Source organism: Pipistrellus hanaki, assembly GCF_964339955.1.
Source record: "Pipistrellus hanaki genome assembly, chromosome: 13".
NCBI lineage: Eukaryota > Metazoa > Chordata > Mammalia > Chiroptera > Vespertilionidae > Pipistrellus > Pipistrellus hanaki.
Window position 1 is genome coordinate 28150154 of NC_140515.1, and position 18682 is coordinate 28168835.

At 38.1% G+C, this 18682-nt stretch overlaps 1 protein-coding gene across 3 annotated transcripts in view; it reads left to right on the top strand.

Annotated features, from left to right (window-relative positions):
• The window catches only part of ATG7 (autophagy related 7), a 206095-nt gene that overhangs the window by 46215 nt on the left and 141198 nt on the right, over positions 1 to 18682 (top strand). For all 3 annotated transcript variants that reach the window (XM_084902576.1, XM_084902574.1, XM_084902575.1), the window contains 7 exons: positions 1465 to 1555; positions 2308 to 2452; positions 5305 to 5463; positions 9433 to 9627; positions 10836 to 11036; positions 12003 to 12118; positions 16598 to 16673. In XM_084902576.1, coding sequence (XP_084758702.1) covers positions 1465 to 1555; positions 2308 to 2452; positions 5305 to 5463; positions 9433 to 9627; positions 10836 to 11036; positions 12003 to 12118; positions 16598 to 16673 — 983 coding nt within the window. The remainder of the gene's footprint in view (positions 1 to 1464; positions 1556 to 2307; positions 2453 to 5304; positions 5464 to 9432; positions 9628 to 10835; positions 11037 to 12002; positions 12119 to 16597; positions 16674 to 18682) is intronic.

The window sequence follows — 18682 nt, forward strand, 5'->3', positions numbered from 1 at the left end:
TTTATTGATTTCAGTGAGGAAGGGAAAGGGAGAGAGAGAAACATCAATGATGAGAACCTTTGATTGGCTGCCTCCTACACGCCCCCTACTGGGGATCGAGCCTGCAACCTGGGCATATACCTCTGACTGGAATCGAACCTGGGACCCTTCACTCCACAGGCCAACACTCTATCTACTGAGCCAATCCGAAGGGTGCAATTTTTTTTTTTTTTAAATGAAAGGTCAAAAGATAAAAAGTTTTTAAGGAAAGAAAAATAGAGGTGTCAGTAGAAATCTAAAAGGAGGAGAGTGGCCAAAGTACACCAGTGTATCATTAGAAACAAAATTTCTCCCAGTAGTTTGGTACATTAAGTCAAGGAGTTTCTGTTCCTTCAGAGACTCATGGAAGGCAGACAGGGTGGGATGTAGCTGGATGAAGTCCCTGCAAAGGAATTGAGGCTTTATTGTAAATTTTAGGGATTCAGTGATAAAGGGACTTAGATATGGAGATGTGGGGAGTGTAAGAGAGTGGCTGGACCCCATTAACAAGTTTTCACCAAGAAAGTCAGGTTTCCATTAAGGTGAGGAGGTAGCAGGAGTATTGTACAAAGCAAGTGAGGTTTTTAAGAAGATTTTGCAACAGTAGAATAGAGCTGCATTTCCCTGAATGGGTTACCAGTGATGGAAGGAGATACTGAGAGCCAGGTAAATTTGGGAAAACACAAAGCCAAATTAAATTCAATGTTCCTTTACTGTAGGCTTCTCAAAGCTTTTATCTCCCTCACATGCAACCTGAATCTCCAGGTTTGGATGGTGGTAAGGAGTGGATAGGGAATACAGAAATGGGTCCAGAGGTATTTCCCATGTCTATTAGCCACAAGATCCTTACCTTCTGAACTGCCGGAATTGGAGTTACATAGGCATCCGTAGCAGAGGTTAAAAGAGATAGGGAAGGGGAAAGTCCGAATGGATAAGGATGAGCTTAAAGGAAAGGACAGTTTAACAGAGGGACAGTCTTCCTGGACTACGATCTGCCCACAGGCAAGTACGCAATGGTGGAGTTGAGTGGCTGAGCAGAGGGACACAAAACGAGGAACAGAAGGGATGTACTGTTCACATCCCAGCGGGAACTTCATCAGAAGCTGTGCTGCCATCACAGGATCTGTTTCCTTAGATAGAGAACCTTCAGCAGGGTTATACCAATGCCAGATACGATTGTTTTTATTTGAGCAACTGCAGAAATCAAAGCAACTTGGGCTAGAATTGAGGGCTATTTCAGAAGCTCCTCTACTGATCTACTGGCCTCTAAACAAGATTCCTAGTAGCCATAGAAGATGGTAATACAACTGAGGCAAATTCAGGCCCAAGAATCTTTTTGAGAAAAGTGTACCAAAAGTTTATCAGCTTGTGGGCCATCTTGCTGCTTGACTGACTTGTTTTTACCCTTCACTCCTTCATTAAATTTATTCTTTTATTTGCTTTAAGATTGTCCCAAAGCAGTCGGATGGGAAAAGAACCAGAAAGGAGGCATGGGACCAAGGATGGTGAACCTCAGTGAGTGCATGGACCCTAAAAGGTATATTTTGGAAGATAGTTTCATCAGTGGGTCTTTCGCACACCGTGTTCTATGAGGTCAAAGGCACTGCACAGTTCAGTCCGGGGCTGCCATTCACATGAACAGTGGGTGTCATTGCATTCTTTGCTATCTAACTCATAATTTAAGTTTGGTTGTGGGAATTAATATTAATGATGGATATCCTGAAGGGCACACAGTTCATCTGTTCATCTAGACATTCTGAATTTTGTTCTAGCTTCAAGCACAGACTCTAAGACCTGTATACCTGCAGCATGTTGTAGTCCTTTATTCATTGCCCTTTAAGTTTGTTCTAGTAGCCTGCAATGAAGGACATTATAAGAAATATTTCATGGAAACCAGTCTTGTATTTAAGGGAGAGTGGCATGGAAGAAAATCTCTGTTTTCAGTATTAGGAAAAACTTTCTTAAGCAGCTGGTAGCTGGTGTGTTTTTATTTATGGACACAATGACTTCTAGTACCAGTCATGCTTCCATTTTCCTCTTCACTGCCAGGAGCTTAGTATCAAATATGTGGCCTATTTCTAACAATTGCAGAGGACTACAGTGTTACGATTCTGCACAATAACCTTTCTCCTCTCCTTTTACCCTCAGACTTCATCTTATTTTTCCTTTGATCCTAATTTCCTTAGTATTTGTTTGTTTTCTCATACAGCTACTTCTATTCAAAAAGAGCAAAACTGGGGTATAAATGATTGATTGACTGAATAAATAAATAATTCTCTCATTTTCCAGATTAGCTGAGTCGTCAGTGGATCTAAATCTCAAATTGATGTGTTGGAGATTGGTGCCTACTTTGGACTTAGACAAAGTTGTATCTGTCAAATGTCTGCTGCTTGGAGCTGGCACCTTGGGCTGTAATGTAGCTAGGACACTGATGGTAAGGTTTTGAGGGCCAAATGGTACCTTTGAAGCTTCTCTTCCCATTTTACTATATCTGATTGCCTTCCACCCAGATGCCTTTTCTCCTCTCTCTCTCTCTCTCTCTCTCTCTCTCTCTCTCTCTCTCTCTCTCTCTCCTCCCTCCCTCCCTCCCTCTTCCTTCTCCCTCCCCCTCAGTGTATTTTTAAATCTAAAAGGAATACATGCTTTTATTATAAGGTAAAAACACAAAGTCCCTCCATCTCTATCCCAAGCCACATTTCCCAGAATTAAGTAGACTTTATAGATTAATATGCAGTATATTTTTCCCTGAAGTATTCATAGGCATGTACAAATGAGAGACATTTGTCATTATTGCTGTTACTTATTTTTATGAAAATTGGATCATAGCATACTGTCTATAACAGGTTTTTATTTTAAACTTAATATAAAAATAATTATGGCTCTCTTTTTATGTATTCCATATTATGCGTATCTACTATTCCATTGTATGACTGCATTCTCGGTTTGTTTAAACAGTGTCAGCATATTTTTCTTTAAGAGATGATGATGGTATGAACATTTTTACACTTATATCTTTACATATTCATAATATTATTTCTTTTGGGAAAAAGTCCTAGAAGTAGAATTGCTATAGTAATTTTTTTTTCTTCCAAAATTAAATTATTTTTCAAAACCATTATACTAGTCTCTGCTCCTAGAAACATGTGAGGAACAGAGCTTTTTATTTGCATCTCTTTAATTAGTGAGGGTGAGTCTTAAATTTTATTTCTTTTGTGAAATTTATTTCTTCTATTTATGTCCTCTGGGTTGTGTTTCTTTTATTATTTTGGAGTTCTTTTTATCATGGATTAACCTTTTTCTGTTATATGATGCAAATCTTTTTCTCAGCATATTAATGTAAAGTATATTTAGCCATATAAAGATTTTTTTTAATTTTTGTGACTCATTATATTAGTCTTTTTCTTTATGGTTTACAGCACTCTTGTGTAAAGGTTATAAAAAAGGAAAATTATCCATTTTTCTATCACATTTTCACTTTGTTCCTTTCAGTGTTTGTTTAATATACATTTTAAAACCATATATGATATATAATAATGTCTCTTGCTTTTATCAATTAACATTGTAAACACTTTCCCAGGTCATTAAAAAGGATATCTATTATACCTTTTAATGGCTTTAGAATATGCCTTCTTATATGAGAAACTTAATTTACTGGGACATTCCTTTAATGTTAGGCATTAATATTGATTCCAATTTTTTACTTAAGTGTAAACTTTTATAATTTTTTACATAGCCATACATTATGTTGCAAAGAAAATCTTTGTGATTACATCTTCAGACTATTTCCTAGGAAAGATTGCTGGAAGTAGGTCAAAGGATGTGTGCATTTTAAAGACTCCAGAAACATTGCCAAATTGCTTTCCAGAAAAATTATACCAGTTTATGTTCTCAACCAGTAAAACAGGTGTTTCACTGCCACATCCTCACCAGCATTGAGTATTGTAATTTTCTTTAATCTTTGCAGATTAGCCATTTAAACTGTGTAGCATTCCGGGAAGCCAGAAGTTAAGTGTGAAAGTCCACCTGCATGTGACTAACCCGTGGCGTGTTTGTAATTTATCTGGCTTTCTTCCCCCTGCCCAGCATGTCCCCAGACTACCTTCCTTGCTCTCCACTCAGCATTGCTTTAAAGTATGCAACAATACTTTAGAAATAAATATCCCCAAACTAAGCACAAGTGATTTGGATTGCTCATACTTTCATTCTCTGTCCACAGTAGATTATTTAGCTGGGTTAGTAGACAAAAAAGTTAACTGTGGACATCAAAACAAACAATTGATCTAGACTCAGGTTTTCAAAGGATGGATTCTAGCCTGTCTTTCTCAAATCCCAAAACAAATCTTGGGTCTACATTGATTGGTTCATCAGTCTAATTTAGTTTCGAGGTCCCTAATAGAAGGATATTGAAATGAGAGAGAGCAGAAACTTAGCTTTATGGCTAATCCTATCAGAGCTTCTCTTAAAATAAATCATTATGCTTATTTATGATCTACTGAAATACACATATCCCACCTCACCCCCCAAAAAGTAGGCACCCTCATTTGGTTGCAACTCTAGAGACCTCATTGTTCTCCACCATTAACTACACCTATGACTTTAGGTGAGTCACGTGCCTTTTCTGGGCTTTAGTTTCCATATATGTAAAACAAAGTAATTAGGCTAAGAATTTTAGATATCCCATCCAACTTTAAAGTTGTGTGGTTCTATAAGACTTCGTAAGATGAAAACTGAGAATATTGGAATCATACTCTACATTCCAGATTATTAAGGCTTTTGCCTCTTGGGAAAATAATACAAAATCTTCTACAATGTTAGTGGGAAATAACTTGTAAGTAATTTTCCCCAGACGTTAATTTAAGCTTTTAGTAAGTTTTAAGATGAGCTGTTATTTATACTTATAAAATTATTCCTTAAGGGAAAGCAACAACATTGGGGGTTATTGCTAATTTTTTAAGATAGCAACATGGACAGTTTTTATAAGACTCACCTCTAAATCTTTTTCTGGTGCCACTGTCAAAAGTAATGAATTACTGGTTAGAGCAACTCTGACATTTCTTAGTCTCATTTCTACAGGAAACCAGGCACTGGCTATATGATTATTTTATCTTTTAAAGGAAGTTGATATTCTATTTATAAAAAACTGAATTTACACAATTTAATTTCTGAAGTTCTGTATATTTTGAGGTCCCTAAGCTGCTCCAAAGCAAACCCATTTTAGGTATTTCAAGAGAGATACCCCGTGAAATGTTCATCAGAAACACACTATGATATCCTGTTTCCATGCAGGGGTGGGGCGTCAGACACATCACATTTGTGGACAATGCCAAGATCTCCTACTCCAATCCTGTGCGGCAGCCTCTCTATGAATTTGAAGATTGCCTCACAGGTGGCAAGCCCAAGGCCCTGGCTGCAGCAGACCGGCTCCAGAGAATATTCCCCGGAGTGGTATGTTGAGGCTGTTTGGGAATGTCACAGGTTGCTCCTATATCTTTAGTGTTTAAGTCTTGGGGAATAAGGCGGTATGGTATTAGTGAAAGACATTCAGATATCTATCACCACCAGACCTTCAACATGTGGCTGAACCCCTGTTTCCCCATCACAGAGATGGGGATTAAAAGACAAAACAAAACCTAATATATTATTGTATAGACAAATGAAAAAATATTTGTAAGTTACAGTGCCTTATCTGACTTTAAGTTGAGGAATTCTGGGAGTGTGTATATTTTAATATCCTGCCTTGTTCCAAAGGGATTATGATGGCCGATGTGGGATACTATTTTTCCTTCTTCATCAGAATGCACAGATAGTTACTTAAAACAAGATTATTAAATTAAATTGAATATAAGTCTGTGCAGAAGAAAGATTGAACTAAATGTTTAGCTTTTTACTCTAGCTGCTTCTTATTTTTTAGTTTGATCATTTAAACACCAGACAATAGTAGACAAGTCATTCAACTCACTTGGATCAAAATCTTGTCAGGTTTCTCCCCCCACCCCCGCCCCATCATTCTGCAAAAGAGATTCTGCATCTTGCATGCTTAATCAATTTACCTGGCAGAGGTTAGATTAGTTATCTCTGAAGCATCTGCTTATACTTAAAATGCCACAAGAGACTCAGCCCTAGCTAAAAAAGAGAGAGAGAGAGAAATAGAAAGAGAGAGAGATAAAAGAGAGCCCATGTTATCAGAGTTTCTCTGTTTAGTCACTCATAATTCATTCATTTTAGATGTCTTTGCTTTAGAAGTAACTTTGATGGCTTTGTTCACTTGACCAATATATCTGAGGAATGTCATTTATTGGGTTTAATTCAACAGTATTGATTGAGCACCCACTATGTATCCAGCTAGGTTATTGGATGCCAAAAGATATAAGAATAAATTACAACCCTGTCATTAAGAAGAAATATGAGTTAGATTGCTGCTGTGACAATATTGCATATCACACATTCCAACATTTTAGTAGCTTACAATTATAAATATTTATTTCATGCTTGCAGGAGTGTAGGTTGATTGTGGTTTAGCTGCTGGGCTCTAGGCTGGACTTCAAGCTTCGAATCGGATTCTAGTCTGCTCTGTATGTCATTATTTCAAAATCTAGGCCAAGGAGCATTAGGCATCTGATCCTGCTCTTATGGTAGAAAATGGAAGTGTAAAAGCATGGGCAAAAACTTACCATACTTATACCTCTTAAGGTCTCAGCTCAATAATAGCAATATGCCATGTCCTCCATCTCCATCGCCAAAGTAATTCACAGGGCAACAACATTCAAAGTCAGTGGGGTTGGTCAATACATTCTGCCTTCCTAGTGGGGATTGACTGGGAAGGGGCTCAAGAACATGTTCTGTATCTTTACAGGTGTGTTACAATGGTTAACTTGCAGTTTTTTAAAACTCGCTGAACTGTATGCTTGAGATTGGTGCATTTCACCCTATCTGTAAATTATATCTTGTCCCCCAGCCACACAATTGATCATCTGGGGAGTTTTAGAAAATATTGGTGGCTGAGAGATTCCAGTTTAAATGGCCAAAGGAAAAGCCCGGCATTAGGAATGGATGGTGCTGGAGAGCATTATGCTATGCAAAATAAGTCAGTCAGAGAAAGATAAATATTACATGATCTCACTCATTTGTGGAATATAATGAACAACATAAACTGATAAACAAAAATAGATCCAGAGACAGAGAAGCATCGATCAGACTGTCAAATCTCAGAGGGAAGGTAGGGGAGGGTGGTTGGGAGAGATCAACCAAAGGATTTATATACAGGCATATAAGCATAACCAATAGACACCGACACCAGGGGGTGACGGCATGAGTACGGGTGGGGGTAGGGCAGTGGGGGGATAAGGACACATATATACCTTAATCAATAAATAAAATTTAAAAAAAAACACAACTCTCTGGGCAGTTCCTGTGTTGAGCACCTGCCCCCTAGTAGTCAGTATGCATTATAGAGACTGGTCATTCCACTGTCTGGCTGAAATCGACTCTCTGACATCCCCCAAAGGGTCCCAGATTGTGAGAGGATGAGGCCAGGCCGAAGGACCCAATTGGTGCATGATCAGGGCTGGAGAGGGACATGGGAGGTTGGGCAGTCAGAGAAGGACCATGGGAGGGTTCCAGGGCATGTCTGGCCCATCTCAGTCCCAATCGGCTGGACTCCAGCAGCAATCTAACCTATTGGTTGGAACATCTGCCCCTTTGTGGTCAGGGCATGTCATAGTGACTGGTTGACCAGTCAACTGTCTGCCCCCTGGTGGTCAGTGTACATCACAGTGAGCAGTTGAGCAGCCTTAGCATATTACACTTTGATTGGTTGAACAGCCTACTAAACTACCGGACTCTTAGCATATTAGGCTTTTATTATATAGGATAGATTAGCATTGGTATTGAGTAATTATGCTTCAGTCTTGGTGACAGTAAAGTACCTAAATAAAACCTGTTTGGACCAAGTTACCACCATTTAATATACTTTGTCAATTATAAGACAGTAAGTTATCATCATCAACATTATTACTGTGGTTGTTGCTTTTCTTATTGTTTATTATAGTACTTCCTAGATGTACCATACTTAATGGATGAACGAATGAGGTCCCAAGAATTGTCTTTGTGGTGTTTTCATTGTTCAAGTGGACTCGTTTTGAATGTTTATTCTTTCTGAAGTCCTTTCTTTCTGCCTGGAGTTCTTTCCTGCTTTGCTTGCCACTTTTTTTTCTTTTAATTCTTTTAAAAATTGTTGCTGTTGTCACTATTGTCCCTTTCTTGAATTCCATAGATTAGATTTAAAGTTTAAGATTAGGAGAAAAATAGCTACAGTATACAAAACAGATTTTCCTTTGAAACAGGACCTACTTGCCCTGACCCCTGAGCTATTTTTCTAGTAGGTAAGGGGTTTTGGCAAAGGAATGAAAAAAATGATGTTTTCACAAACTTCTCTGTGGCCAGCTCTATCAGGGGATTAAGAGCGCAGTTTGTGATTCCAGAACAATTTATTTCTATGAAAAGTTAATGTCCCCAGCTTCTTTGGCACCTATATGTCTCGCTGTTAATCTGCCAAGACACTCTGGGGCCCGCAGGGGGCAAATGGTAAATTTCAGAGCTATGTTAAAGCCCCTGTGAAAAACATTAATCCCCACCCTTGAAGAAAGCCCAGGTCACCGGCCAACTTCTATTTTTTGGACAGAGCATGAGGCTTCACTTTACTACCACATGCTGTTATCAACTCCCCCCTTCCCCCCATCCTAACTCCCTCACCTTCCAAACAAATATCTGCACAGTAATAAATAGATTTATAGATTTTTCTGGCTGAAAGTTAGCAAGTATAGTTTTGGGTTTTGAAGTGTGTGTTTTTTAAGTGTGAATAACCCTGAGAAGACTAAGGCAAGACTAGCAGTCATTCTGATCTTACATGAATTTATTAAATAAAATGATTTTTGTTATAACATCCCATTTGGAGATGTTATACACTAAGAAAATGGAGAGAGGGCAAGCTGGAAACAAGTTGGAAGAGACAGCTCTACTGGGGCAGAAGGGATTTGTACAGGCAGAGGACACTTGGATGAAGTTTTTTGGCCTCAGATTTAAAGGAAGACCAAAAGATAAACAGTTATCTCAGGATTCTTGCCTCATTTAGGAAGTGCCCCTACCACCCACTTTGAAACTAGTATCCCTAGTTCTCTGTTTGCTGCTTTATCCAGATTTAGGGACCCTATGATGACAGCCAAGGAGGTCTAGGGTATAGACGTAATGAAGCTTGACAGCACAGGTAGCAAAAGAAGAAAGCAGCATAATTATGCATGGAGAAATTTCTAGTTGCAAGTGACCATACATACATGCTTGTAGCTTGGGGAGACATGGGCTCTGAGACACTAACTATACTTCCGCTTCAGACATCTGTATATGTGGGTGTTTCCCTAGAATGCCAGAGGGTTCAACATGAGCATCCCCATGCCTGGACATCCAGTGAACTTCTCCAGCGTCACCCTGGAGCAAGCCCGCAGGGATGTGGAGCAACTGGAGCAGCTCATCGAAAGCCATGATGTTATCTTTCTGTTGATGGACACCAGGGAGAGCCGGTGGCTTCCTGCCGTCATTGCTGCGAGCAAGAGAAAGGTAAAGGTCATGTAGCTTTTGTCTCTGGTTGAGACTTAATGCACCATCATCCTAGAGGAAGAAGTCCTCAGTCCACCTTCTCTCCAGAAAATACATGTGCTTTATGTCTTCTACTGACACCGTGCAAAAGGGTTCCACTGCAGATTATCTGCCTCACAACCATCATCCAACATAATAGTTTTCCTTCACTGTTTTAATTTTCATAGCCCTTTGGGGTACTCTATATTAGAAAAGGCACTCACACAAAAATGTAAGCTCCAAGAAGGTCTTATTCACTACCTTTTGGTCAGTGACACATCCACTTATTTTGATGGTTAAATAAATCATGGTGCATACCATGTGATGGAATAATATACAACCAATCATGGTTATCTTTTCAATGAATTTTTAATAACATGGAAAATACTACATTATGTTAAATGAGCAAGATAAAGTGCTATATATATTTTATGTCAATTATGCTTAAATATAAATGTTTATGTCTATGTCTGTTTATCAGGTGGGGAGGAAGCAAGAAGAAGAAAGGAAGGGAGAGAAAGGGAATGGGAGATAAAAGGAAAAATAATAGGAAGAAATTCCCCAAATTATTATAGTAACTAGTTTAGCTGTAAGATTTTTTTGTTTGTTTCCTTTTCTAGTATGGTTTCCCCCCCTAACTTTCTATATAACCAAAAATTTGGGAGAATAAGCTAAATTACAACTAAGAGAAGTTCTCATAGTATAAGTAAAAATAAAATCTGTTCTTAAAAATCTATGTAAATGGTGAATTGTATAGTATATAAATTATATCTCAAAGCTATTATGAGAAAAATCTATGTAGACATGACAGACCATAGGATAATGGTGGAAGGAAGGTGTTTAGGAAATATCAAAATGTGGTTTTATACACCTACCTTTTACCAGCTAAGTGACTTTGAGTAAGTTATAGAGGTAACCTCTCTGACTTTCATTATCCTCGTATTTAAATAGAAAATGTTTACTGGGAGTTTTAAGTGACACTGAAAGAAAAAATGTATGTAAATCATTTGTCAGATATTTTGCATTTAATAAGCCCTCAGTGTTGAGTAACTTTTACCAACATTATCTTCTAGTATCTAATTACACTCATGCAGATACTTACAAAATACATTTTAAAAGTTGACCAAATATGAAATTAACCATGTTTTAAAATATGCGTCTCTTAATTCTAGTCTTTTATTCCTTGACAGCTGGTCATCAATGCCGCCCTGGGCTTTGACACATTTGTTGTCATGAGGCATGGCCTGAAGAAACCTAAGCATCAGGGCGCTGGAGACTTGTGTCCCAGCCACCCTGTGGCACCTGCAGACCTGGGCTCATCGCTTTTTGCCAACATTCCTGGTTACAAACTTGGCTGCTATTTCTGCAATGATGTGGTGGCCCCAGGAGATGTAAGTGAATTTCTTTGTGTTTCCAAATATTTCCTATAGCTATCTTGTCCATTAGACTAAAGAGACTCATCTCTTTCCTTTATGACTATTAAAATATTTGTAAATAGTCATAAAGGAAATTTATGACTTTTTCATAATTTTCTGCACTGTAAGCCTTCATTGGCATCATGAACTGTGTACAGCTTTTCCCTGTTCACCAGTAAAAATGCAATGACAAACCATTTTTGTGCAAAGCCCAGCAAGAAAATATAGGATGGACCAGTCCCTGTCAGTGCATAGCACTGTCTCTTGTGTGTATCTTACTGAAGAGAGATTAAATGGGAGTTAGACCCAGATTTTAGTGCTGGCTTAGACACTGCTGCATGGGGTAGTTCCAAAGTAAGTTTTTTAGGCTACATGTGCTTCTGCAGAATGGGGCTATGGCTCATAGCTGGTCAGATTTAGCAAGTAAAAATACAAATTCCCTGTTGACTTTTAATTGCAGGTAAATAATAAATAATATTGTAGTATAAGTATGTCTCATGCAGTATTCAATATCTGCTCACACTAAAAAAGTATTCATTGTTTATTTAAAATTCAAATTTAACTGGTGCCTGGCCAGTGTGGCTCAGTAGTTGAGCATCAGCCTACGAACTAGGAGGTCACAGTTCGATTCCCAGCTAAGATATATGCCTGGGTTGTGGTCACCAACCCCAGTGTGCAGGAGGCAGCCAATCAATGATTCTCTTTCATCATCGATGTTTCTTTTTCTCTCTTCCTTTCCCTTCCTCTTTGAAATCAACAAAAATATTTTTAAAATATAAAAAAAAGAAAAGAAACTATATTATTTGAGGCTGAATGTTCTTTGCCAACAGTGAGCATGTGGTTATGTTGTATAACTTTATCATGGAGGAGTTTCATGCTTCAGACAGTCAGAGTCGAGTGAAATAGACCTTTTAGCACATGTCAATGATTCTCTCTCTGTAGTCAACCAGAGACCGGACCTTGGATCAGCAGTGCACTGTGAGTCGTCCAGGACTGGCCATGATTGCAGGAGCCCTGGCAGTGGAATTGATGGTTTCTGTGTTGCAGCATCCAGAAGGGTGAGTTGGGTATTTAAACAAAGAAAGTTTTTGTGTCTCCTTGGCCTTTTCGCAGCCTGACTCTTCTGAGAATTGTGTTGCTCTTTCTGTCCTCAAAAAATAAGACTAAAACAAAACAAAACAAAACAAAAAACTGATGTGATTTTTTGGCCTGGAAGAACTTGTCATGCAATCTTTGGGGCTCCATCTCCACATCCTTTTGGATTTGAACTCTCCTAGTTCAGTTTGGTGACTGATACAGAAGAATAAAAATTTTGGTACGGGCATTAGGACCTTCATGCTTTTATTTTATTAGTGACTTTTATCTCCTTAGCCCTGAACATGTATATCACATATGATAGAAATTGTATTTGGCTGTATAATACAGAGATCTATCTTCAGTAACTTAGCCAAACAGGACTTTATTTTTCTTATGTAGCAAGAAGCTCAGAGGAAGGCAGTCCAGGGCTGGTACAAAGGCTCTATTATGCTATCAGGGACTCAAGTTCCTTCTTGTCATTCACTAGCCACTCTTTGCTTTCTTTCTTATGCTTGTCACCTTGTGGTTAATAATAATAATAATAATAATGGCTGCTTTACCTTCAATGTTGTTTCTGTGTTATAGTTAAGAAGAAAGGCACTGGCCTGGTAGCTTAGTTGGTTAGAGTGTCATCACAATACACTAAGGTTGCGAGTTTGATCCCCTGTCAGGGCATATATAAGAATTGACCAATGAATGCATAAACAAGGGGAACAACAAATTGATGTTTCTCTCCTCTCTCTCTACGCCCTTCATTGCTCTCTTTCTCCTCTTCTTTCTCACTCTAAAATCAATAAATGAAAATTTTTTTTAAAAGAAGAAAGAAAGAAATGAACAAAAGATAAAAGTTGTACTTAGCTGAGGCTTGCTCATCTTTTAAAGAGCCTTCTTGGAAGACCTATTCATTGATTCTAACTTCAGTATCACATGACCTTTCACTCTTAGCTACAAGGAACTCTGACAGTTGCCTTGGCTGGGCACATTGCCTCTCTGAATAGAACTGTGATAAGATAGAAGTGGAGAATGGATGTTGGTTATATAAAATATATAAGTATATAAAATTATATATAAAAACTTATATATATAAATATATAAAATTATATATAATATATACAAATATATAAAATTCTGTATATATTTTAATCCCGAGAAGATGTTGTTATTGTTTTACTAACATTTTCCTTTCTGTTACTTTTAATTTCTTTTCTGACTTTAAGCTTCCAGCCAAGGGCATTTTCTTTCTTCCTGAAGAATACCTTTTATTATCCTTTACAAATGCTAGCGACAAATAAATCTGTTTATATCTGAAAATGTCTTTGTTTTATCTTTAAGTTTAAAATGCATTTTTGCTATGTATAAAATTCTAGATTGGATTTCAACACGTGGAAAGTATAGTCCTATTGTCTCTGACTACCTTTTTCTTTTTCTTTTCTTAATATATTTTATTGATTTTTTTACAGAGAGGAAGAGAGAGGGATAGAGAGTTAGAAACATCAATGATAATCATCGATCAGCTGCCTCTTGCACACCCTCTACTGGGGATGTGCCCACAACCAAGGTACATGCCCTTGACCGGGATCGAACCTGGGACCTTTCAGTCCGAAGGCCTACGCTCTTATCCACTGAGCCATACCGGTTTCGGCTACCTTTTTCTTTATTGCAGAATTAGGAATTTATCCCATTGCTGATCCTTTGATACAATTTGATTTTCTTTCTCTCCTCTTCCCCCCAGTTGTTTTTAAGCTTTTCTCATTATTATTGGGTTTCAGACTTTGAACTATGATATATACCTACTGTATTTATTCTGATTATGTTTCCCATAGCTTCTTGAATCCATGTCTTGATGTTTTTCATCTGTTGTGGAAAATTCTGAGCTATTATCTGTTAAAATATTCTTCTGCCCCTTTTCTCATGCTTCTTTCTTTTGAGTCTCCAATTGCATGTCAGTTAGAATCATCTATACTCTTTTCTGTATTTTCCATCATTTTGCCTTTCTTTGCTTTGGTCTGGCTTATCTTCCAACTTACTAACTCATTTTTTCCCCCTGTTTCTAATGTATGTTAAAACCATCCACTGGTTTTTAATTTCATTATTAAATGTTTTATTTCAGAATTTCAATTTTATCTTATTTTACACATTTCTTGTTCTCTCCTAAAATTGTGATTTTGGTCTTTTTCATTCTTTGATAACATTTAACTATGTTTTTCTTTAAGTTCTTAACAGATGTCTCTCTTATCTGGATCTCCTATGGGTCTTTTCCTATTGTCTATTGTTTTCTTTGGCTTTTGGTTGTGTATTGTCTCCTCATAAACTGGGTGTTTTAGTGTGTGTGTGTGTGTGTGTGTGTGTGTGTGTGTGTGTTTTAAGAAAACCTTTTTATTATGGAAAATTCAAACATATGAAAGAAGATATATACATAAAATAATAACCCCCTAGTATACAGTACCCAACTTCAATAATTACCAACACATGGCCAGTCATTATTTACCTATACTGCTCTCCATGTTTTCTCCTCCTCAAAATGGCTTATTTTAAATCAAATTCAAGACATAGCATGTTATTCAGAAAAATTGTATCTTTTTTGTATATATGTCACTTTTTTATTTTATTTTTTAATATATTTTTATTGATTTCAGAAAGGAAGGGAGAGAAAGATTGAAACATCAATGATGACAGAATGCTGCCTCCTGCATGCCCATACTGGGGATCAAGCCTACAACCAAAGGCATGTGCCCTTGACTGGAATCAAACCTGAGATCCTTCAGTGTGCAAGCCAAAGCTTTATCCACTGAACTAAACCAACTAGGGCTATGTAACTGTTTTTACATTTTAAAAAATTAAAGGCAATTTCTTAATATCATTACATGTCCAGTTAGTATTTAAATGTCTCACTTCCTTGAATCTGCTTGGTTATTTGTTTGTTTGTTTATTTATTTATTTACAGAGAGAGGAAGGGAGAGGGAGAGAAATAAAAACATCAATCAGCTGCCTCCTGCACACCCTCAACCAGAGATCGAGCCTGCAACCTGGGCATGTACCCTGATTGGGAATCGAACCAGCGACTTCCTGGTACATGGGTCGATGCTCAATTACTGAGCCTCACCAACCGGGCTGCTTGGTTATTTTTTATTGAGTATTGGACATTATACCATATATGAACATTTATAGAGATTATGTGATTTACATTTCCTCTGGCAGACTGCTAGGCCAAGTGGATTATCAGTCCTAGAATTCTTAAATGTAATTAGTATTTGTCTATTTCTGGTTCGCCTTTGCTCTGAGGATGTAGCCCCAGCTCAAAGCTCAGGATATTTCCCATGGTTCCTCCTTTTTGGCAGACCTCAAACTGTAGTTTTCCTTCTAGCCCCATGAGTCTGTCAGTATCTCTGTTCAGCTTCTGATCCTATGCCTACCAACCCTTTTTTGAGGTTGGCAGTCACTTTATGGAAGAAAGCTTCTCTTGCAGATACTTGGTTTACTTCTATGGGCTTCTCTCCTCTCACAGATCTTGGTGCTGCAATTCTTCCATACCTTGGTAGCTCTCTGGGTTTACATATAAGAGGAAATAGATGAGTAGGTTGGTATTCTTTGTTTCAGTTTGACCTTGGGCCTTTTAGTCAATATGTTTAACACATTGTATATATTTTATATTAAAGATACAAAAATTAGCACAATTATAATATGGATCCTGTACCTTCTCCAAGCAAGGAAAAGATCTTACTTTATGACTTACAATAGAATTAATTCATCTTGTAATAAAAGTGAGGCAAAATTGAATTAATTTTAAAAATTAATCTTAAAGAGAAAGTAGTAGCCTCCTAACAGGAAATATCTGGGGGAAAAATCTTAGAGAGCTGGTTCTAGGGTTTCCTGACACTGACCCCTCTGTCTGCCATGTTTCACCTGGTTGTGGGCTGAAATTAGGTCCTGTTTTGCATGTCTTCTGCACTGTTAGCAAACACATCCTTGTTCAGGAAGGAATGTACTCATTCTCCTGCCCAATTAGTTCCTCACTCTTCTTTCTCCTTTTCTCCACTTTGGTAGCATTTACATCAGCTCAAGAAGTTATGGTTGGAAAGTTTTCCATTTCAAATTCCAATATGAAAATGTGCTGTGGTGTTTTATAAGACTGTCTCGGAATAAGCAAGTTATTATAACCAAACATTGTGCCCGGCAATTTATCTAACTTATTTCTCACAACCATATTATTTCTGTTTTATAGGTGATAGACCTGAAATACAGAGAAGTTAAAGAAACTTCTGGTCTTTCTGACTCCAAAACTCAAGCATTTTTTTTAGTACTGTTCCGCCTTCCCTGCGAGGGAAATCAGTTTTATGCTGTCTACCAAGGGGCTTTTGGTTATCCTTATAAATCCTACATGGACTGCCTCCAGATCACCCTCACATGTGTTAACATAAACTTTTATTAAATGAGCTACTCTAATCATTTCCTTTTCTCAGGGGCTACGCCATTGCCAGCAGCAGTGACGACCGCATGAATGAGCCTCCAACCTCTCTTGGGCTTGTACCTCACCAGGTTAGTGATTTTCTCTGTGCTAAGTCCAGAGGCCAGAACAGTCTCTTTATAGAAGGGGTCCAGTGTCAAAATGCATGTGCCCATGTTTTTAATGTACTATGGCAACTAATCCTTCTCAGTGTTATTTATTCCCATTGAGCCTTGAAATTGTTTGCCATTCATCAACTCCTCTAGCTCTTTCTCCTGGTTTTCAAATATATGCAGGATTATTTTGGCTATCTCTTCATTTGGCCTTTTCAAAGGCTAAAGAAGAATGCAGCCATATATGGGGAAAGCCCAGTGTGTGTGTGTGTGTGTGATTACTTGCTTACATTATTTCAAATTTGAGCCTTTATTTTTAGCTACTTTCTATAAAAAGAAAGTGGAGAAAGAACTTGAAAATTATTAAGCAGGGTTATGTGTTCCCTACTTATCGGCTTTACATTTCTTCTTTTGCGTGTGTTTTTTTAAGTGGAGTCTATTTATGCAACTGTGTTTTGGTTAGGAGAACATCCTTTCCACAAAAACACGGGGCTGTGTTGCAATGCCCTGTTGCAGACTCAGCATTTCCCTCATCCTCTTCCTGGCTCTCTGAGACTAATGGTTTCCTGTTGGAGAGGAATTCTGTCAACCGCTTTGTGTGCTTTTTACAGAGAATGACCAGTGATGTTTCCTGGGCTCCTTTTCCTCAATTTCCAAAGGAGAGTGTTTATTAGTTGACCCTGTGGAAGGAGCTGTAGTAGGAAAGTGATAGTCCTTGGACAGAGCATCACAGGGTCCTCCACCAGAAACTCATTGTATAATCCGGGGGAATATGCCTAAGTAGCCTGCACTCATTGTGTCTCTGCTCTCCTCCGCCCCTGACCTGGAAGGCTTAAAAATTACTTTGTTGATCTCTCTGTGGGACCATAGCCAGAATTTAGCCCATCCAAAGATTGACCAAGTGCAAAAAGAGGCTTGATTAGGCCCTGAAATTCAGTGATGTTCAACCTGGGGGGAGAGAAGGGAGGGGAGCTTCTCTTACTCAGTTTGAAAACCGTGAAAAAGCCATTTGAAGGTGAGAAAATAGGCTTATGGGTTTGTTCTTTTTTAAAGTCTCTGGCACAGTATACACGAATGGGATTCTGTAAGCAGCAAGTATAAGCCACTTTCTGTCTACAAAGAGTGATTTTTTAATTTGTCATTATTTTATTGATGTATAAAAGACATAGAGAATCACACAAATCATTAGGTTTACAGCTTTATTACAAAGCAAATACTCATGTACCCAGCAGACAGATAAAAATAAAAGGTTATCAGGCATTCCCAAAGCCCCTCTCCTGCTTCTTCTAATTATTGTTGCCTCCTTCCTACACAGAGGCAAGCATCTTTTGACTCAACACCATGGGAGACTTTTGTTTAATTTTGCACTTTCTATAAGTGAAACCATAAGGTTTATACTCTTTGGAATCTGAATTCTTTTGTAGAGAGAACTTTTTCATTGTAGATTGTAGCATAGTATTATTCCCTCTGTGTCCCATCAAGTGGGATTTTTTTTTTTAAACGTCTTTTCCTGGCTCCTGGGGTGGTGGCTGAGTACCTTGACACCAGGCTCTTTTTCTAAGTTCTTGGGTGAGAGGCACAGTTCAGGAACTATAAAATGAATAAGCTACTCCTGATATCTCCAGGAAGGTGATTTGCATGCTGGCGAGAGATTCTGAATGTGACAGAAATTAGCTCCCTGTGAAGCTGCTGATCATTTGGCTGGACATCCACTACAGAATGAAAAACAATGTGGCAGTACAGCAGTCATTCAAACACTCTGGTCATTAATATTGCAGTCCTGGTTTTATCCCATTTGTGGACTAGGCAGTGCACGTCTTTTGTCTTTGGTGAATGCACTCTTGGTTCTCAAGTACTGATGAATAAAGACCCTGAATGTGTATGTTCTTCCTTGGGGTTTGGACTTGCCAAACACATGATTCTCTCAGGCTCTTGAATTCTTGCTTCAGAAAAGTAGAACAAAGCCTAAACTAGGACAGGACCCTGGG